The 22,586-nt window shown below is 52.6% G+C and overlaps 1 protein-coding gene across 3 annotated transcripts in view; it reads right to left on the bottom strand.

Moving 5' to 3' along the window:
- The window catches only part of SETD9 (SET domain containing 9), an 88,858-nt gene extending 75,479 nt beyond the window's left edge, over window positions 1-13,379 (bottom strand). For all 3 annotated transcript variants that reach the window (XM_078675112.1, XM_078675113.1, XM_078675111.1), the window contains exon 1: window positions 13,244-13,379. In XM_078675112.1, the coding sequence (XP_078531238.1) occupies window positions 13,244-13,347 (104 nt within the window). In that variant the 5' untranslated portion in view covers window positions 13,348-13,379. The remainder of the gene's footprint in view (window positions 1-13,243) is intronic.
- Between the last annotated feature and the right edge of the window lie 9,207 nt (window positions 13,380-22,586).

Raw genomic sequence — 22,586 nt, 5'->3', positions numbered from 1 at the left:
AATTGCTGGCACTCCTCACGATTTGAGAGTCCAGGTGTACCTCCTCGCCCGTGGGCTGCTTCAAGGAGATGGTTGCCGCTACGACGTTGGCCTGCAATCTCCGCGCCAATAGCCTCTCACACTGATCACTACACAGGTAGAACTTGTGGCGGAGTCGCAGTAAAGCGTATTCTGCCCTGCCGAGGTCTATACGCTTAAGAAGCCGCTGTTTACCTTCTAAAGACCTCCAGACCCTCGGGCCCGGTGCATTTATGTATGGCCTCCAACTCTGCGACTTCTTGTTCTAAGCTCTGGCGGGCTTCTTTGCGCTTTTTATTGATGGCTGAGGAGATCCCCATAAGTTCCCCGCAGATAACCAGCTTAAGCTTTTCCCAAACGGTTGCTAAGGAAGGAACCCCAGTATCGTTATGTTGGAGGTATTCCGCTGTCTTTGAGCATATGCTCTCTACGTTACTAGGCGAATTCTAGAGTCCCACTGTGAGAAGTTGGCCTGATGTGCAGTGCTCACTATTCTAGTGATCACTATATATCAGTCCAAACAACCCTTATTGATGATTGGTTGTAAGTCAACCTTATAGACCAGCTATCCTAGTAGCATGGATACGAGCAGTCTAAGGCTAAGACTCTAGAGGGCGTGTTAAGCCAGCTGTTTTACCATCACATTACCCCTTGAACACCCAGTGAAAGGACACCACACAAGTGTTATGAAAATAAACAATGTATTTATTAGAATCACAACAACCCTGTACTCTTTATGAGGACAGGGTGCTAAGCACACAACAAAACTCTTATGAAAATACTTAAGTTAGCACGTTATACACAAATGCCCGAGGGGCACGAAAAACCATATACTCTAAAAGTGGAATGCGAATTACTAGCAGGTAAGTAACGATTCTCAGAGGCTTTGGGATCGCTAGGACTGGACTACTGAACCTTTAGATTACTAGCAGGAGGCCTAGGGAACTCGGGTGCAGAGTGTGCACTCTCACGCGGGATGCGGGACAAAGTCTATGGAAGCTAGAATTCACAAAGTTAGTGTTCACGGGCGAACCCGGCCTGGTAGGGAGAAAACGACAGTGGATCCTGACCCTTAGATAGTGAGGCTATGCTGGGGCACCGAAATGCCGAAGTTACCTAGCCCAGGGGCTGCAGCTGCATAGGTCTGAAAAGACGTCGGGAATCCTCGTGCCGGACCAGGAGCCTGGAAGAAGGAAGTTGCTGGCAGGCGACCAGTGAAGAAAAGTTCGATGGATCCAAGCCTGGATCAAGGAAGAAGAAAACCTGAAAGCAGAGGGGACCAAGTTCTTGAATCACTAGCCAGTGATTAAGTGGGCACCAGGATGGCACCGGGCGAAGTGACCGCAGTCAGGTGAGTGGGCGCTGCTGGGCTCTGCAGTCTCTCGGACCAGGAGGCGTTGTCGGCGACCAGGATGGAGGTGCGAGCTGTCCCACGAAGGTTCTTGCTGTCGACGTCGCTGGACCCAGGATTGGGCAACAAGTCTTGGCAAATGCAAGGCCCACGCGGTGGACCTAAAATGGCGTCTTAGCCGGACCAGGAGGGTCCAGGGTACTTCTCCGATGGAGGGAAGCAAGGGCCAGTCTGGAGCAACCAGACTAGCAGCAGTGTTGTCGTCGGGCGTCGTTCGGAAGGCCACAAGCCAGCGGGCTAGTAGCCAAACAACGCGGTGAGCAGCAAAAAGCAGAAGGGCCCCACGCCGATCGTGGAGATGCTGGGGGGCTGCTCTTCGGTGCTGGAGCTGCTCAGGGCGGGGGCTTCTCGGACCCCAAAGCACTCACCAGGAAATTACTCGGTGGGCTTGCTGTGCAGAAGTCGTGCAGTCTTGGCGATGGCCGGTCCCTCGAGGTCTCGTCGCACCCACGGTTCTCAGCTGTGCTGTAGAGGTGGGTAGAGGTCAGAGGTGCCAGGGAAGCCGGGTCTCGTCGAGCTGGGCAGTCGGATTCCGGAGGAAGGACGTGCAGCAGACCGTAGTGTTCTTGGATGGTGCCTGCGGATGCAGGGTGACTACTCCTTAGCCACAAGGGAGAATCTTGAGGAAGAAATCGTGAAGTCCTTTCGTGGAAAGTGGTATCTTGATTCCAAAGATGATCTGATTTGGAAGGGGGCCAGTCCCTACCTTTATCTGGGAAAAGGGGGCTGGCACGCGACTAAGTCCTGCCCTAGGGGTGGGACCAGGAGGGGGGTGGTTACACCCACTTCCTTGGCGGGCTTTCCCCAGGCCAGGGGCTGGAGTGCCCCTGGAACTGGTTTCAGCCGGCCTATGCACAGTGAGCACCGGGGTGCCACTTGCAGTCACCTTCCTCTGTAGCCCTGCCTACCTGGAATACACAAAACCCTGTCTGGGACGGTGCTGGCACCGCCCCTGGCAGGAAACCCTTTGTCCTTGCCTCCTGCTCTGGGAGGACTCCCAGCAGCAGGAGGGCAGACTTGTGTCTCGGTGGCAGCATCCATTTTGTGGAGCTGAGGCTATGTCTGACTTTAACCGGGGTTAGGGGTTACATACATGTCGTGTCCCTCTAGAAGGGTGGAATGCTAACCCCGTCGCCAGAATTGGCGAGGGGTTAGTATTCCAATTCGTATGACACCTTACTCGACATGTTTTGATAAAGCGATACCAGAGTTGGCATATAACCGCGAGGGTTATAATGCACTTAAGAGTATATGGTATGCGATATCATGGAAACGGCTAAGGGATGGATCCCGAAAGCCGCAGACAGGCTCAGCTCATGCCAGAGCACCATCTCACACGATTCCAAGCACTCTGCCTTCAGGATTGTTAAGGCCTGCCATAGGAGTGACTGATAGGAGATCTGTGTGTCCATTTTAGGGTTAGATATAGGTATACTATATCTAAAGCAAAGGGTGAGTACACCACCTTGCCTCAGCTGTCGTGCAGCCAGTTGTGTCAGTTTAGTTAGTCAGCCCAGGGGTGGCATAATACATGCTTCAGCCCCTGGGAGACTTCTGGGTACACCTCAGCCCTGGGTACAGGGACTTGGAGAGGGCCCAGTGCCAATTCAGTACCTGAGTACAATTTGGATAGAGAGAACAGCTAGGCTGTGGGTCTGATTAGCAGGCCCACAGCCAGGGAAAGTCGTAAACCAGTGCAGCAAAAAGCAAAAATCTGGGTGATCATAGGATTGCAGACCCTACTCTCCTACATGACCCCCCCCCCCCAAACTTTGGGACAATAAACTAACCTTGACCAGGTGAGTCTTCTTGCTCTAAGTGGAAATACCTGGAGAGCCCATCAGCATTGCTGTGATCAGTACCAGGTCTATGCTCCACTGTAAAATCCATCCCGTGTAGGGAAATGGACCACCTAAGCAGTTTGGGGTTTTCACCCTTCATCTGATTTAGCCACAAGAGGGGCTTATGGTCTGTCTGAATGGTGAAGTGGGTGCCAAACAAGTAGGCCCTCCGCTTCTTCAGGGCCCAGACCACAGCAAAGGCCTCCCTCTCAATAGCTGACCAATTTTTCTCTCTGGGTGTCAACCTCCTACTAATGAAAGCAATAGGCTGATCATTACCATCAAAATTCAGTTGAGACAGAACAGCCCCCACACCCAACTCAGAAGCATCTGTTTGGACAATGAATGGCTTGGAGTAATCTGGACTCTTTAGGATAGGTGCTGTGCACATGGCCTGCTTTAGGTCATTGAATGCTTTCTGACAGCTTGCTGTCCACTGAACTTTCTTTGGCATCTTTTTGCTTGTCAGGTCATTAAGAGGGGTCACTATGGACCCATAATTTCTGACAAACTTCCTATAGTACCCAGTCAGGCCCAAGAAAGCTCGAACCTGAGTCTGGGTGATTGGAGGAGTCCAGTCCTTGATGGCCTGTATCTTACTCTCCAGTGGCTGAACCTGGCCTCCACCTACAAGGTGGCCCAGGTATACAACCTGTGTCTGCCCTATCTGGCACTTTGTGGCCTTGATAGTGAGGCCTGCCTTTTGCAGGGCCTCTAACACTTTCCTCAGGTGGACCAGGTGATCCTCCCAGGTGGAGCTAAAGACAGCAATATCGTCTAGATATGCTGCACAGAAGTCATCCAGCCCAGTGAGGACTTGATTCACCAACCTTTGGAAGGTGGCAGGTGCATTTTTCAGTCCAAAGGGCATTACCACAAATTGATAATGCCCTCCAGGGGTAGAAAATGCTGTCTTGGGTTTGGCCTCCTCAGCTAACCTGATTTGCCAATACCCAGCTGTCAAATCAAATGTACTTAAGAAGTTGGCAGAAGCCAATTTATCTATAAGTTCATCTGCTCTTGGTATTGGGTGGGCATCAGTCTTAGTGACTGCATTGAGGCCTCTGTAGTCTACGCAAAACCTCATCTCTTTCTTACCACCCTGGGTGTGAGGCTTTGGCACTAGAACTACTGGGCTAGCCCAAGGGCTATCGGAGGGCTCAATGACTCCCAGCTCCAACATTTTCTGCACTTCAGTTTTGATGCAGTCTCTAACATGATCAGGCTGTCTGTAGATTTTACTCTTGACAGGCAGACTGTCCCCAGTGTCAACATCATGGGTACACCAATCAGTTTGGCTGGGTGTTAGAGAGAACATATGTCTGAAGGATTGCAGGACTTGCCTGCAATCCTGTTGCTGATGTTCAGTGAGGCTGCCACAAAAGACAACACCATCAACTGATCCATCATCAGGATTCTGAGTGAGCAGGTCTGGGAGAGGGTCACTCTCTTCCTCCTGTCCCTCATCTGTGGCCATGAGCAAGCTCATGTCCTTCCTGTCAACATATGCTTTGAGCCTGTTAACATGGAGCACTCTGAGAGGGCTCCTGGGAGTTCCAAGGTCCACCAAGTAGGTAACCTCTCCCTTTTGCTCAATGATGGTGTGGGGCCCAGACCATTTGTCTTTCAGAGCTGCTGGGGCCACTGGCTCCAGCACCCACACCTTCTGTCCTGGCTGGTACACAGTCAGAACAGCCTTTTGGTCATGCCAAGCTTTCTGAAGTTCTTGGCTGGCCTCAAGGTTTTTAGATGCCTTTTCCATATACTCAGCCATCCTGGAGCGGAGACCAAGTACATAGTCCACTATGTTGGTTGCAGGCTTTTTGAGAGGTCTCTCCCATCCTTCCTTCACCAAACACAGGGGTCCTCTTACAGGATGCCCATACAGAAGCTCAAAAGGGCTGTAGCCAACCCCCTTCTGTGGGACCTCTCTGTAAGCAAACAAGAGGCAGGGGATCAGGACATCCCATCTTCTCCTAAGAGTTTCAGGTAGCCCATGAATCATCCCTTTGAGGGTCCTGTTGAATCTCTCAACAAGCCCATTGCATTGTGGGTGGTAGGGTGTGGTGAACTTGTAGTTCACACCACACTCCTTCCACATTGCAGTCAGATATCCTGACATGAAGTTTGTACCTCTGTCAGAAACAACCTCCTTAGGGAAGCCCACTCTGGAGAACACTCCAACTAGGGCCCTTGCCACTACAGGTGCTGTAGTGGTCCTAAGTGGAATAGCTTCAGGATACCTGGTGGCATGATCCACTACCACCAGTATAAACTTGTGCCCTGATGCTGTCTGGGGTTCCATTGGACCAACAATGTCAATCCCCACTCTTTCAAAGGGAACCCCCACCACAGGTAGTGGTATGAGGGGGGCCTTTGTTGTGCCACCTGACTTACCACTGGCTTGGCAAGTGACACAGGAGCGACAAAACTCCTTGGTATTCTCATTCATATGGGGCCAGTGAAAGTGTGAGACAAGCCTGTCCCAAGTCTTTGTCTGACCTAAATGACCTGCAAGGGGAATCTCATGGGCCAAGGTGAGAAGGAAACCTCTCAGAGACAAGGGGATGACCAGCCTCCTGGTTGCACCAGGCTTGGGGTCTCTTGACTCAGAGTACAGGAGTCCATCTTCCCAGTATACCCTGTGGGCACCTGTGGCATTCCCTGCAGCCTCAGCAGCAGCCTGCTGTCTGAGGGGTTCAAGGGAAGGGCAGCTCAACTGTTCCTTCCCCAGGTCTGCTCTGGAGGGTCCCCCTGAGCCCAGAAACTCAACTTGATCAAGTTCAAGCTCTTTAGGCTCAGTTTCCCTCAGCTCTTCCAGATCAGCCTCCTCAGAGACTTGATCCTCAACCTGGGGCAAGGGGGAAGGCAAAGCCTTACCCTTACTGCTCTTCTTCTTGGAAGGTGTCTGGTCCATCATTTCAGGATCCAGCACCTGTTCAGTGGGGCATTTTCTGGCCTGTGACCTAGTCACAGCAAGCACATGTGCTGGCAAGCCTAACATTTCCATGTGAGTCCTCTGCTCCACTTCCGACCATTGTGATGACTCCAAATCATTGCCCAACAAACAATCAACTGGGAGGTCTGAACTGACTACAACTTTCTTTTGTCCCTTCACTCCACCCCAGGAGAAAGCCACAATTGCCACACTATGACTAGTAGTGACATTGCTGGCATTGGTCACCAGGAAATCAGTACCTGGCATGATCTGTCCAGGGTCCACAAAGTTAGGTGTCACCATGGTGACACTGGCACAAGTGTCCCTATAGGCCTGAGCCATTTTGCCATTAATCAAAGGCGTCTGCCTGTATTTGCCCAAAGTATTGGGACTTATCTCAGGGGTTATATCCATATCCCCTGTACAGACAAGGACAGCCTGAGTGAGTGTGCCAACTAAGTTGTCAGACCCCTCAGTTCCCAAGGTTAACCCAACTAATGCCTTGGGAGGTGCACTACCACTACTGACTGTACTAGGGGGTGCAGTTGCCTTAGGGGCTGTAGTGGCAGGAGTTTGTCCTCCTCTTTTGGTGCACTCACTAAACCAGTGAGATTTACTTTTGCAGTACTGGCACCACCTTTTTGACTGGCCTTCTTGAGTCTTCTTCTTCTGGGAAGCCTGACCCCCACCCTCTTTGGTTTGTTGGGGACCTGGTGAAGACTTCTGGTCATTTTGTTCACTCTTTGCATTACCCTTCTGGTCTGCTTTCTTCTGACCACCCTGGTTCTGGTTCTGCTTGATCCTTGTCCTGACCCATTTGTCTGCCTTCTTTCCCAATTCTTGGGGAGAGGTCAGATCTGAATCAACAAGGTGCTGGTGCAACAACTGGTTCTGACAATTGTTTAAAATTTGTTCTCTCATCATAAGATTATACAATCCTGTGTAATCTGTAACCTTGCTACCCAGCAACCAGCCCTCCAAAGCCTTAGTGGCACTATCCACAAAGTCAGACCAGTCCTGAGACTGAGTTTTCTGGGTGTCTCTGAACAGCAACCTGTACTGTTCAGTGGTTAAACCAAACCCATCAACCAGTGTATTCTTCAGGACCTGGTAATTGTTAGCATCCTCCACTCTTGTAGTGAGGAGCTTATCTCTACCTTTACCATCAAAGGAGAGCCACAGTATAGCTGCCCACTGACTCTGGGGAATGCACTGCACAGTGCAGGCCCTCTCCAGAGCAGCCATCCATTTCTGGATATCATCCCCTTGCTTAAAGGGGGGCACTATCTTAGTCAGGTGTTTAGTATCTAAACCCTTCTCTCTATCTCTTGGGAGATTGCTGCCACCAGTGGGAGCTAACCCACTCATCTGCTGCTCTCTTGCCAGGGCAAGCTTCTCTTTGGCCAGGGCAATTTCTTCCCTTTCAATCCTCAGAGTAGCCTGTCTCATCCTAGCCTCATGCTCCATCCTCTGAGGGGAAGTCAATCTCCTCTGGGGAGAGTTCCTTCTCCTCTGAGAAGAGGCATTAGAGTGCAGAGATCTATTGGAGTCCCTAGAAAGAGATCTATCTCTCCTAACTCCCAGGTTAGGCCTACTTAGGGTCAGTACTGGGGGTCCCCCAGATCCTAGCCCAAGCAAGTCTAAGTTGGCCCTAGTTAGCCTTCTGACTACCTCAAGACCTTTGTCTACCTCGTCCCCAGAGAGTTCCCCCTGATCCTCCTCCTCAACTGCAGTAGCAATGTTGGGGAGATCTGGATCCTCAGAGGTTCCTTCTAAGGCTGGCATGTTCTCATGTAACTGAGAAAGCTTTCTGGCATCATATGTCTCTAAGAGACCTATCAGAAAGGGAGTGGTGGGGTTAGACCCCTGCTTCAGTTTCCTGGAGACACAGATTTGTCTCATCTCCTGAAAACTGAGAGCTGCATATCTTGAAGTGACCTGTGGAGGGTCAACACTGACCAGGGGAGTCTCAGTAGATTCTCCCTGGGTAGACATGCTTTTCTAGTGAGGTGTAAGTGGTGCACTTACCTACACTATATGTTTGCCTACTGATCCCTTGCTAGAGTTGTAGTTTAGGGTGTGCTAGGCCCTAGGAGCTACAACAGCTGGTTCAGTAGAACTCAGAGTATTCTAAGCTAAGTTATATGTACATTTAGTACTTATGTGATCTTTCACAAGATATTCTTAGGGCATGTGTGGTAAAACAACAGCAAGCTCAAATCCCAACCGCTGCCCACCAATGTGAGAAGTTGGCCTGATGTGCAGTGCTCACTATTCTAGTGATCACTATATATCAGTCCAAACAACCCTTATTGATGATTGGTTGTAAGTCAACCTTATAGACCAGCTATCCTAGGAGCATGGATACGAGCAGTCTAAGGCTAAGACTCTAGAGGGCGTGTTAAGCCAGCTGTTTTACCATCACATTACCCCTTGAACACCCAGTGAAAGGACACCACACAAGTGTTATGAAAATAAACAATGTATTTAATAGAATCACAACAACCCTGTACTCTTTATGAGGACAGGGTGCTAAGCACACAACAAAACTCTTATGAAAATACTTAAGTTAGCTCGTTATACACAAATGCCCGAGGGGCACGAAAAACCATATACTCTAAAAGTGGAATGCGAATTACTAGCAGGTAAGTAACGATTCTCAGAGGCTTTGGGATCGCTAGGACTGGACTACTGAACCTTTAGATTACTAGCAGGAGGCCTAGGGAACTCGGGTGCAGAGTGTGCACTCTCACGCGGGATGCGGGACAAAGTCTATGGAAGCTAGAATTCACAAAGTTAGTGTTCACGGGCGAACCCGACCTGGTAGGGAGAAAACGACAGTGGATCCTGACACTTAGATAGTGAGGCTATGCTGGGGCACCGAAATGCCGAAGTTACCTAGCCCAGGGGCTGCAGCTGCATAGGTCTGAAAAGACGTCGGGAATCCTCGTGCCGGACCAGGAGCCTGGAAGAAGGAAGTTGCTGGCAGGCGACCAGTGAAGAAAAGTTCGATGGATCCAAGCCTGGATCAAGGAAGAAGAAAACCTGAAAGCAGAGGGGACCAAGTTCTTGAATCACTAGCCAGTGATTAAGTGGGCACCAGGATGGCACCGGGCGAAGTGACCGCAGTCAGGTGAGTGGGCGCTGCTGGGCTCTGCAGTCTCTCGGACCAGGAGGCGTTGTCGGCGACCAGGATGGAGGTGCGAGCTGTCCCACGAAGGTTCTTGCTGTCGACGTCGCTTGACCCAGGATTGGGCAACAAGTCTTGGCAAATGCAAGGCCCACGCGGTGGACCTAAAATGGCGTCTTAGCCGGACCAGGAGGGTCCAGGGTACTTCTCCGATGGAGGGAAGCAAGGGCCAGTCTGGAGCAACCAGACTAGCAGCAGTGTTGTCGTCGGGCGTCGTTCGGAAGGCCACAAGCCAGCGGGCTAGTAGCCAAACAACGCGGTGAGCAGCAAAAAGCAGAAGGGCCCCACGCCGATCGTGGAGATGCTGGGGGGCTGCTCTTCGGTGCTGGAGCTGCTCAGGGCGGGGGCTTCTCGGACCCCAAAGCACTCACCAGGAAATTACTCGGTGGGCTTGCTGTGCAGAAGTCGTGCAGTCTTGGCGATGGCCGGTCCCTCGAGGTCTCGTCGCACCCACGGTTCTCAGCTGTGCTGTAGAGGTGGGTAGAAGTCAGAGGTGCCAGGGAAGCCGGGTCTCGTCGAGCTGGGCAGTCGGATTCCGGAGGAAGGACGTGCAGCAGACCGTAGTGTTCTTGGATGGTGCCTGCGGATGCAGGGTGACTACTCCTTAGCCACAAGGGAGAATCTTGAGGAAGAAATCGTGAAGTCCTTTCGTGGAAAGTGGTATCTTGATTCCAAAGATGATCTGATTTGGAAGGGGGCCAGTCCCTACCTTTATCTGGGAAAAGGGGGCTGGCACGCGACTAAGTCCTGCCCTAGGGGTGGGACCAGGAGGGGGGTGGTTACACCCACTTCCTTGGCGGGCTTTCCCCAGGCCAGGGGCTGGAGTGCCCCTGGAACTGGTTTCAGCCGGCCTATGCACAGTGAGCACCGGGGTGCCACTTGCAGTCACCTTCCTCTGTAGCCCTGCCTACCTGGAATACACAAAACCCTGTCTGGGACGGTGCTGGCACCGCCCCTGGCAGGAAACCCTTTGTCCTTGCCTCCTGCTCTGGGAGGACTCCCAGCAGCAGGAGGGCAGACTTGTGTCTCGGTGGCAGCATCCATTTTGTGGAGCTGAGGCTATGTCTGACTTTAACCGGGGTTAGGGGTTACATACATGTCGTGTCCCTCTAGAAGGGTGGAATGCTAACCCCGTCGCCAGAATTGGCGAGGGGCTAGTATTCCAATTCGTATGACACCTTACTCAACATGTTTTGATAAAGCGATACCAGAGTTGGCATATAACTGCGAGGGTTATAATGCACTTAAGAGTATATGGTATGCGATATCATGGAAACGGCTAAGGGATGGATCCCGAAAGCCGCAGACAGGCTCAGCTCATGCCAGAGCACCATCTCACACGATTCCAAGCACTCTGCCTTCAGGATTGTTAAGGCCTGCCATAGGAGTGACTGATAGGAGATCTGTGTGTCCATTTTAGGGTTAGATATAGGTATACTATATCTAAAGCAAAGGGTGAGTACACCACCTTGCCTCAGCTGTCGTGCAGCCAGTTGTGTCAGTTTAGTTAGTCAGCCCAGGGGTGGCATAATACATGCTTCAGCCCCTGGGAGACTTCTGGGTACACCTCAGCCCTGGGTACAGGGACTTGGAGAGGGCCCAGTGCCAATTCAGTACCTGAGTACAATTTGGATAGAGAGAACAGCTAGGCTGTGGGTCTGATTAGCAGGCCCACAGCCAGGGAAAGTCGTAAACCAGTGCAGCAAAAAGCAAAAATCTGGGTGATCATAGGATTGCAGACCCTACTCTCCTACACCCACCCTCAAACGCAATCTAGCAGGAGTGAGTCTGAGCCCTTCCGCTTGTATGTGGATAGAGATAGGCGCATGGTCAGAGAGGGAGCACGTAGCTATGGAAGCATCAGTAATCCTAGGTAAGAGCGTGTTAGAAACGAGGAACATGTCTAAACGCGCATATGATTTGTGAGCTGCCGAATAGTGGGTGAAATCCTGCACAGTCGAATGCCTAAGGCGCCAAACATCGTGAAGGCCACTGTCGGCCAGCCATTGTTTACCCTCTGAGGAAAGGGCACCCACTTGCGTAAATCGCTAGCCAGACCGATCAGTATCATTGTCCATGACAAGATTCAGATCTCGACTCACCACTACCGCAGAGTTAGGGTAGGCTAGGCTTTCTGCAAGATGTTGAAGTAAGAAGGGCTCCTGGTGTGTGATGGGGGCGTAAATATTAATGAGAGTGAGGAGAGTGGACCCCATTGAACCCGGAGTATAAGAACTCAGCCCTTAGACTCGTAAAAAGTAGAGAGTACCCTGCCCTCAAAGTTTTCCCCCCTAGAGGATGGCCACTCCGATCTTTTTCGCAGTGCTAGAGTATCAGTATTGGGGAAATCGACGCTTGCGCATGCGGGAAGTGTCCTTGCCTAACGGGTGAGTCTCCTGCAGCATACAGATATCCCCTTCTGAGTGCTCTAATAAGGAAAGGATCGCAGAGCGCTTTACAGGGAGACATCCTTAACTTTAATTGCAAAAACACTGGTCAATTTTGGAACAATGAATGTAAAAAACATTAAGGTAATCCATGTAAGCGATTTAGTTCTGCTTTCTATTTCACATCTTTTACTTCATCTTGCATTTCCTAAGAGCGTTAGCTGCTTCCAGGATGTTGTGCTTTTTGTATTATTTATGTGTGGCATATTACTCTTGTATAGTGCATACTTTGAACTTAGAGACCTCTAGGTGCTTATAATGGGCACAAATGCGAGGTCTGGAGTTAAGACTGAAAGCATTGCAAGTTTCTCATAGTGCTTTGTCAATGGGTGAAAATGGTGTTCACAATACATGGCTGTCCAATTCGTGGCCTCTCTACAGACCTACAGAGCAATGGTCATGTATTCCAGTTGCAATTGTGATTCTGTGAAAATATGCGAGAAGGAGGTACACAGTAGTGAAAATAATGACCAGGCACAAGTAAAAGAAAATAGTGCTTAGAGGTTTAATGTGTGTTGGGGGGCAGTGAAGTGAAGGAAATTCGAGGAAGTGCACTCAACACAGTGTGAAAAGAAGGTGCTGAAGAGTAATGAGATGAGGCATAAAATATGCAGATTGAGATGTGGAGAGAAAAAAAGGCAAATATGTCTAACAAACTATAGAGTGACCATAACAGTGACTGAGACACTCTGAAGAGACCTGCTCCTATCACAGGCCACAGTAGTGTTTAATTTACAGTCTATTTTAGAATTGAAACATTTACAATATTAATTATCTACAACAAACTCGTTCTTATCCTCAACAGCCATTGATAAAACCATTACTTTTGGATGGTTTTGGGTGCATGTCAGTTGCCTTGTTATATATCTCGATGCAATAATAGAAACCTCAGATGGGGTGACGACGCACTGTTGGAATTACAGACATTTTTACTGGTTGAATCCACACCCTTATTTACATGGGCCGAGACCCTTTTAGAGATCCCCCACATACTTGTTTTACATGCCCTTTAAAGCCATGATTAAAATGAACCAAGACTACAACTCGCAGAATGAATGCACGTGAAACGTAAAAGCAACGGGTAGGAATTGAAAAGAGGTGTCCTGGTGATATGAAGCTATCTGGTTACCCTACGCACGTGGTCTTATGTTGTTAACGAAAAATAAAGTACAAGGGTGAATTTTTGTTGGTTCAAACAGACTAACTATTGGGATGCAGCATCCTAAGCTGTTCTCCGTGCTTGTTTGGACTGCTAGTAAGTGGGCATTCGCAAGGCGAGTGTCTTTCGTGCTGAGCTTTTCGCCACTGGCTGCAGTCTGACTCCTTTCCGGGTTAGACGTAGCGCGTGACAGGATATAGATTAATCGAGACGCACGCCCCTTACGTCACGCTCCTCACCTGCGGTTCTTGGACACGTTGAACGCAATCCAGGGCACGAAGCGGTGCCTGTACGATTTCCACTTCCGAAGCAGGCCCCGGAAGATGGAGCGAAAAAGCACCATGGCCGTCAGGCATAGGCATAGCGCAAACGGAATCGGGGAGTTGTAAATAGCAGAAGGATGGGCGGGGAGGAAGGAGGAGCTGCGAGAGGGGAGGAGACAGGGAAAGATAGCCACGAGGGAGCGAGGTAAAAGTGGGACTGGTGATTGTAAAGTGGTAAGGTGAGGCCTACCACGTGTGTGTGCAAGCAGCTAGTAATGACACAGACACTAATGTATAGTCAGCCGGAAAGACCACGAGCGGTCTTCCGCTTGTTTATTTATACCTCGGGACGAGCCCGCCCCGAGGCTGCGTGTGCGTGCGTGCTCGAAAGTGATACATTGTAGGTGAGAGCCCGGATGGCTCTCTACATCCCTCCTTTATTTTAGTCCCTTCCGGCAGGCACCTTTGGATACTCTTGCTCAGGGAGACGAACAGGCAAAGTCCATCAACCGTTGACTCGGCCTTGGATTGGGCCGCAAGTTGTAGTGACGATCCTGGGTCCGGGGTAGTTCGACAACCCCAGCCGGGGTTGTCCTCGGACCCTCTCTCACATCCTCAACCCTTGGCTGACTCCGCCCGACCTCGGGGCCGGGTGACGCTGGCAGTGGCGGAGTGACCATTCTTGGCGGAGTAGGTGCTGGACTAGGATAGTTGTCGGAGTCCATGTTCTCTTGGTCTCCCAGTTCCATTCTCTCATTTCTCTGACGTCCGTCGACGTTGTCTATTAGCTTCCTGAAGCATGAGACATTCCTTGTCACGGTCTGGCCACTTCTTTTGGCTGTAATCATAGTCCCTTGCACTCGCTCCACTATCCACACTTCGGGCTCAAATGGAGTTCGAAACTTCCACCCAGGATGGCGATCCTTGACAACAACGGCATCTCCCTGCCGGAGGGCTGGATCTTTGGCATGCCGGTGTACACTCGCTTTGCTGTTGGTGGCCTGTCGCCGGGCCTGTATGGCCGCAGCGTCCCTTTCTCCCGGCACCCATGTGTTTGCAGTGGGGATGCCATCCCGTGGAGCTCGCTTGAACAGTACATGTGAGGGAGCACACTTTGTCGTTGAGTGAGGCGTCTGACGATAGGCTCCGAGGAAGTCATCCAGGGCGGTCTCCGGGTCTTCACCATTATCAACCGCTATCCTCAGTGCTCTGTTCAATGTCCGCATCAGCCTTTCGACCTCCCCATTAGCCTGGGGCCACAGGGGTGTGATTTTCCGATGTTTAATCCGGAGAGCCTCCAAGTAGGCCTGGAACTCCCTCCCCTGGAAGGGGGGTCCGTTGTCGGACTTGATTTCTTCGGGGAGCCCCATCGTGGCAAACACTCGGTTTAGGACCTTCTTGACTTGTGGGAATGCAGTGGATGCGATGACTTCTACAACTGGAAATTTGGAAAAAGAATCCACCAGCACCAGCATGTGCCGACCGTCCGGAAAGCTGCCAAAGTCAATGCTGAGTTGAGCCCACGGGGCCTGGGGTGCGTCTTCCGTGAGCACGGGTGCTGGGGCAGGGTCTCCGCCCGTGATCATGCATGCGTGGCAGGACCGTATCATGGCTTCCACCTGGCTGTCCAACGCGGGAAACCATACCTTACTCCTCAAGCGGGCCTTGGTTTTTGCCATACCTTGGTGTCCCACGTGGGCCAGGCTCAGTGCTCGTTGCTGGAGGCTTTCGGGCATGACAATGAGGTGCCCGCGCAGCACCACCCCCTCATCACCGATGCTAAGCTCACTCCTTATCTGCCACAGTTGCTGCCTGGCATGACGCACCTCCGGCCGGAGGCACGCAGCGCCATCAAGGAAATGGGCCCAACGATTTCCCTCAAGCGCCTCTCTAACTTTCACCAGGGTCTCGTCCGTCGCAGTGGCGTCGCTAATTTCCTGCAGCGACATGTTCTCGGGGCACGCCGCTTGGGTGATCATGTGCACTATCTCTTCCACCTCATCCTCCTCGTCAGCGAGGGACGGCGGGGGGGCGACATCCGGATGACGTGACAAGTAGTCGGCGGGGTTGTGTGCTCCTGGCCTGAACACCACCTTGAACCGGTAACCCTGCAGCTGGACGGCCCACCGCTCGATGCGTGGGGGAGCAAGCCGGGACGTTCCCGCAAAGAGGGGCAGCAGGGGTTTATGGTCTGTGACCACCGTGAAGTCCTGCCCACAGAGGTAGAGGTGAAAATGCTGGCATGCCCATTTGATGGCCAGCGCTTCTCTTTCAATTTGGGCATACCTGGTCTCCGTGTCGGACAGGGCCTTGCTAGCATAGGCGACAGGCTTCCACTCTTCCGGCCCGTACTCCTGCAGCAGAACAGCTCCCAACCCCACTGGGCTGGCATCGACAATCAATTCGGTCCGTCTCCGAGGCTGGAAGTAGGCCATGGTGGTGTTGTCAAGTAGACTGGCCTTGATGGCCTGGAACGCCTTGTGTGCAGCAGCAGTCCAGTCCCATTTCTGATCAGCACGGGTGAGGGCACGGAGGGGCTCAGCTAAGTCGGCTAGGTTAGGGATGAACCGGCCACGGTACGTGGCCATGCCCAGAAAACTGCGGACTTCGGTTTGACTCCTAGGCGTGCTGGCTGCTTTGATGGCTTCGGCCTTCTTAGGGTCAACTTTAAGGCCTTCCCTCGTAAAGATATATCCAAAGAAGTCCACTGACTCCTGATAGAAGGCACACTTGGCGCGGTGGAGGGTGAGGCCGCTGTCGGCGAGTCTCTGCAGGGTCGCCCTCAAGTTGGCGTGGTGCTCCTCGAGGGTCGTTGAGTATACTAGGATGTCATCACTCAGGTTGATCACCCCCTTTAGACCGGAGAGCACCTCGCGAATGGCGTTCTGGAAGACCTCGGCCGCCGACGAGACCCCAAAACTGAGCCGAGTGTAGCGACGCAACCCCACGTGCGTCGAAAACGTGGTGATGTACCTGCTAGCCGGCTCTAGCTCCAGCTGGTGATATCCGGAGTTGAGGTCTAGTTTGGAAAACCATTTCGCCCCGTTGAGGTCAGCTATGATATCGTCCATAGTGGGGGTGATGTGCCGTTCGCGCTTGACAGCGGTGTTGGGGAGCCTCATGTCCACGCACAGACGTATGGCTCCCGGCTGCTTCGGTTTGGGGGCAACCACCAGGGGCGAGACCCAGGGTGTCGGGCCCGACACTTTCTCGATCACTCCCAACTCCTCAAGCTTGCGAAGCTCTTCCTCAACCTGGGGCCTGAGGTTGAAAGGTACTCGCCGGTGTCTGAGGGCGACAGGTTTCACCGTCGCATCAATGTGTAGCTTGAACTTTTTACCCTTGAGCTTGCCAAGACCCTTGAACAGTTCTGGGAAGTCCTTCAACATGAAGTCCGCGTGAGCCTGGTGTACTTGGTTTGCGAAAAACACCAGTCCCAGATCCTCTGCTGTGTGGCAGCTCAGGAGGGTGCCTTTCTTGCCCTCAGTGATGTGGAATCTGGTCACAGTTGAATATTCTCCGTTGATCACGGTGGTTTGAATTACTCCACGAAGAGGCATGGGCTCCGTCCCGCCATAGGTGTAGATGCGTGCCGCGGACGGTGCCAGCGTCGGTTTCGGGGACATGCGCTCATACTGGTCCGAGTCCATGACGTTCACGGACGCCCCTGTGTCTATCAGCGCATCGACACTCGTCCCATCCACTGAGACGGAACACATTGGAGGCGGTCGTCTTTTCGTGGATGCCCGGCTCACGTAGGAGATGACATACACCTCATCGTCTTCGTCGTCCTCGTATCTGGGCCGGCGGTCTTGGGCCTCCGTGTCGGGAGGGGGTCTCTCCTGGTCGAGAGACAGCTGTCGGACCCGCTGGGTCACAGATCTTGCGCGCGGGCCTGCTGCCTTGAACTTCCCTCCCCGGCAGACAGCAGCGAAGTGATTCATGCGCCCACACTTGAGGCACGTCTTGCCTTTGGCACCACACGTGGCCGTGGAAGGGTGGTCCACCCCACAGTACCCGCATTGGCCGTCTCGTGGTGGGCCACCACGCGGTCTTGCCGGCGGGAATCTTCTTTGGATCGCCTCCACCCGTTCTTCCTTGATGGCCGGGGCCCTTGCCCCCGACGGGGCGATCACCGGGGTGCGCAGTGCGACCTCCATCTCTTCTGCCCGGGCGTCCGACAACTCGTGCGACCTTGCCAGGACGAGGATCTCGTCGAGGGTGATTCCTGGCTGTCGGAGGATCAGCTTACGCAGTAACTTGGATTTGCAGCCGACGATGATCTGGTCCCTGATTTCGTCGCGAGGGTTGGTGAAAGGACACGTGCTCGCGAGCCGTCGGAGTCGAGTGTAGTACATGTCGACTGACTCGGAGTCCAACTGCCATGCGCGCTTGAATTTGAACTTTTCGAAATCATTGTTCAACTGAGGGTCAAAGTGCGCGTTGAGGGCCGCGACCGCGGCGTCATAGTTATCCTCGGCTCCGGTGTTCGGGAGCGATTCAAATAAGTCATAGATCTCATGACCCCCATAGAGAATGAGGAGCGACCTTTTCACCGTACCGTCGGTTTCTCTTGTGCCCCTGAAGTACAGATTGAGGCGTCCGACCCATGCCCTCCAGCGGACGGCCGCCGTTGCCGGGTCTGCGGATTCGCTGAACGGCGGTATGGGTGCCGCGCCGGCGTGCTGATGCGCATGGGGCGCGGGTGCGGGAGGACCTGCTGGGGCACCCGCTCCGGCTTGTGCTTGAGCCTGTGGTTGAGCGGCGGGCGCAGCTGGTTGCTGCTGGAGAGCCTGCTGGGGGGGCTGGCCAGCCCCGTCTTGGACTGCTCCTGGGGCGCCGTGGTTCATGGCGAGGCGTCACTCAGGCCTTGCTGGTGCTTTCCGGGGAGGCGGCGGCGTGAGGCGCAGGGCAGGGGCGCAGGCCGCGCCGCGTGTTGAGGCGCTGTAGGGTGTGACGCAGGAAGAGGCAGCAGTGGCGAGGGTAAGGACCCCAGGGACCCGCAGTGGTGGCAGGGCGTCTGATGCACGGCCCTGTAGGTGCCAATGCTTGATGAGCTGCTCTCACGTAAGTGTCAATGCTTGACTTTATTTTTCTTTGACTATTCCCCCCTTTTCCAGTGGTGGCAGGGCCTGTGATGCAAGGCCTTGTAGGTGCCAATGCTTGATGCGCAGTCCTCACGTATGCGCCAATGCTTGTTTCCTTGACGCTCGTTTCCTTGACTACTTATCCCTCGATGGACGTGAGGGCAAGAGGGGCCTGGCGCTGTGCACAGCGCGCGCCGCAGCACGGGCGCCTCATGTGCGTCCTCTTCGGGAGCGAGGGCGGGCCCAGGGCGGGCCGTCACGTGGAGCTGTCGGGGCCTCTCCTGGGGCCTGCAGCCGGCAGGCGCACCTCCCCCGCGGTGGCAGGCAGAAGGCGGCAGGGCAGGGGCCGCGCAGGCGGGGCAGACGATCACTCACCCGCAGGATCTTCACCGCACGTCGGCTCCCGCCGGACCCGAGTCCCGCCGGCTGAAGGCGCTCCCTCACGGGAGACGCGTGGGCGGGTCTCAGGCGCACTGGGAGCCGGTACACCACAGCGGGTAGGCACCGCAGCGTGAGGCAGGCGGCAGAGCGACCCAGGGCACCAGGCACACGTGGACACAAACACCGGCCTCGTCGCCAATGTAAAGTGGTAAGGTGAGGCCTACCACGTGTGTGTGCAAGCAGCTAGTAATGACACAGACACTAATGTATAGTCAGCCGGAAAGACCACGAGCGGTCTTCCGCTTGTTTATTTATACCTCGGGACGAGCCCGCCCCGAGGCTGCGTGTGCGTGCGTGCTCGAAAGTGATACATTGTAGGTGAGAGCCCGGATGGCTCTCTACATCGATGAGCGTGAAAACGAAATGTTAACCAGAAATTTACTCAGTCAATTCTATGACGTCTGTGCTGGAATTGGAAGGTAAATTAATTCGGGAGGTGTCGGACTGGGACAAAAAATAGGCCAGGGTATCTAAGTAAAAGTGGCCCTCTTTAGCGAAAAAGTGACCCACATTTGCAAATCAGTCCAGTTTTGTACTTGTGAAATCATGCTTTATGGGTATTTTGCAAACAAACTGCTTGTTTTGTGTTTACTGCAGGCATGTTTGTGGTAATAGCAGGGAAATCAGCATTGAATAAATGGACCACCTGGCCATAAAACCAGGGGCGGCTGGTGACATTTCAAAGTGGTAGGGCATAAACTAATTTGCATATTGCACCGCAGCGAGCGAGCCCGAACCACCTTGCATCCATCCATACATCATTCATGCATCCACCCATCCATCCATCCATCCACCCACCCACCCATCCACCAATTCTGCATCCATCCTGCATCCATCATTCATTCATGCATCCACCCATCCATCCAGCATCCATCATTCATTCATGCATTCACCCACCCATCCATCCTGCATCCATCATTCATTCATGCATCCACCCATCCATCCATCCACCCATCCATCCTGCATCCATCCATCATTCATTCATTCATGCATCCACCCACCCACCCATCCACCCATCCATCCTGCATCCATCATTCATTCATGCATCCATCCATCCACCCACCCATCCATCCTGCATCCATCCATCATTCATTCATGCATCCATCCATCCACCCATCCATCCACCCATCTATCCACCCATCCATCATCCATCCTGCATCCATTCCTGCATCCATTCATGTGTCTACCCATCCATCCACCCATCCTGCATCCATCATTCATTGATGCACCCATCCATCCACCCATCCTGCATCCATCATTCATTCATCCACCCATCCATCCATCCATCCACCCATCCATCCAGCATCCATCCATCATTCATTCATGTATCCATCCATCCACCCATCCATCATCCATCCTGCATCCATTCATTCATGCATCCACCCATCCATCCATCCAGCATCCATCATTCATTCATGCACCCATCCATCCACCCTGCATCCATCCTGCATCCATCATTCATTCATCCACCCATCCTGCATCCATCCTGCATCCATCATTCATTCATGCATCCACCCATCCATTCATCCACCCATCATTCATCCTGCATCCATTCATGTGTCCACCCATCCATCCTGCATCCATCATTCATTCATGCACCCATCCATCCATCCATCCACCCATCCAGCATCCATCATTCATTCATTCATGCATCCATCCATCCACCCATCCATCATCCATCCTGCATCCATTCCTGCATCCACCCATCCATCCATCCATCCATCATTCATTCATGCACCCATCCATCCACCCTGCATCCATCCTGCATCCATCATTCATTCATCCACCCATCCTGCATCCATCATTCATTCATGCATCCACCCATCCATTCATCCACCCATCATTCATCCATCATCCATCCATCCATCCACCCATCCTGCATCCATCATTCATTCATGCACCCATCCATCCACCCTGCATCCATCATTCATTCATCTACCCATCCTGCATCCATCCTGCATCCATCATTCATTCATGCATCCACCCATCCATTCATCCACCCATCATTCATCCTGCATCCATTCATGCATCCACCCATCCTGCATCCATCATTCATGTATTTTTATGACCATATAACTTGCACACAGCTTGTCAGTGTTTAATACCAGTCTCGAACCTTGTACTCCAGCACCAATGATGCATGATTAATATTAATTGTTTTTAAAACGTGTATTTATTCGACACCAATTTCACACCTTAGTCGGAACATCATTTTTATTTGTTTTTTAAAATATCTATTTATTTAACACCAAAGTAAGTCATGTATACATTTTTATGGTTCGATAAGAGGTTCGAACCTGGTTTCCCAGCACCAAAGTCGGCCGTGCTATCCGTCAAGGGTTATGTAACCGGGCTATGTATTGACCAGCCAATCCTGCGCCAGGATTGGCTGGGGGGCACCATGACTCCTCGCCCAGTCGCCCTGTGTAACCCCGGGGGCTGCGGCCCGCCCCCTGGTCCTCTCTCTAAGGGGGAATTCACAAGAAAACGATCTGCGCATGCGCGGGCATGTTTGTGCCCAAAAATACACTTGCGCAGCTGCAGCAGCCCGATCCTCCCCCCCCCCCCCCCCTTGCGCACTCCGGGAAGGTCGGGTGTCTCCCGGTTTCCCGGCCGGCAGATAGCGCGATTTTTTAAAATAATTGTGTTTGGCTTCTAGTGACGACGTGGTGGGTCCGTGGGGCTTAGTGGGGCTTCGCCCCTACGCCCCAATGGACGCACCGCGCCTGCATAAAACAGATCCACAAACGGTTGTATGACGATCCATCGTCCTCAACGTCAGCGCGGGAGTTCACATCACGGCAATTACATCGCGAAGCATGGGCGTCCGCAGGGGTGGGCAAGGAGGGGCGCGTGCCCCCCCCTGGAGCGACCCTCCTTGCCCCCCCTGCGGACGCCCATGAAAACCGTGACTTCAAGACGGGGTTCTCACTCTCTTTCCTCTGCTTTCTTTTATTTGCTTCCCTGTGAAATGGATCCAAAAAAGAAAGACCCTGTCGTGTCTGCTCCGCATGTACTCTGCAGCCCCCAAATCACACGCAGGACACAGGTGAGTGTAATTACATTCCTTTATTCTTCTGTTCATTACAGCTCGGCACACACGTCCATTCCTGTCTTCGTCCTCGTCCTTACTGCCCTCTTCCTGTCCCCTGACCGGATGTGGTGTCCGGTGACCTGGTCACCTCCCTCATGACCCACAGGGTCCTAGTGTCCTTGGTCCCTACTCGTCAGGTCACTACATCTCCCCCCTTGTTGCAGACAAATGTTCATGGTGCTCTTCTCCTTCTTATTGTCGTGGTGAGAAGATGAAACAGATATATAGTGAGAGAGAGAGCTGTTCATTACAGCTCGGCACACACGTCCATTCCTGTCTTCGTCCTCGTCCTTACTGCCCTCTTCCTGTCCCCTGACCGGATGTGGTGTCCGGTGACCTGGTCACCTCCCTCATGACCCACAGGGTCCTAGTGTCCTTGGTCCCTACTCGTCAGGTCACTACATCTCCCCCCTTGTTGCAGACAAATGTTCATGGTGCTCTTCTCCTTCTTATTGTCGTGGTGAGAAGATGAAACAGATATATAGTGAGAGAGAGAGAGAGAGAGAGAGAGAGAGAGAGAGAGAGAGAAGAGACAGTCTTGTCGACCCTTCTCCCCAGTCTCTTTTTCTACTTTTTCCTACGTATTCTTTTTGTCCCCTTGCACCCCTTCCTTGGTCGTCCTTGTCTGCCGTCATCCTTTCTTCTGCCTTTCTGTTGTCCTCCGTCTGCTCTCTTTTTGTCAGCCTCTCTTCGTGTT

Source organism: Lissotriton helveticus, chromosome 2_1, assembly GCF_964261635.1.
Source record: "Lissotriton helveticus chromosome 2_1, aLisHel1.1, whole genome shotgun sequence".
Taxonomy (NCBI): domain Eukaryota; kingdom Metazoa; phylum Chordata; class Amphibia; order Caudata; family Salamandridae; genus Lissotriton; species Lissotriton helveticus.
The sequence above is the reverse complement of the archived record's forward strand: the minus strand, read 5'-3'. Positions and strand labels throughout refer to the sequence as shown.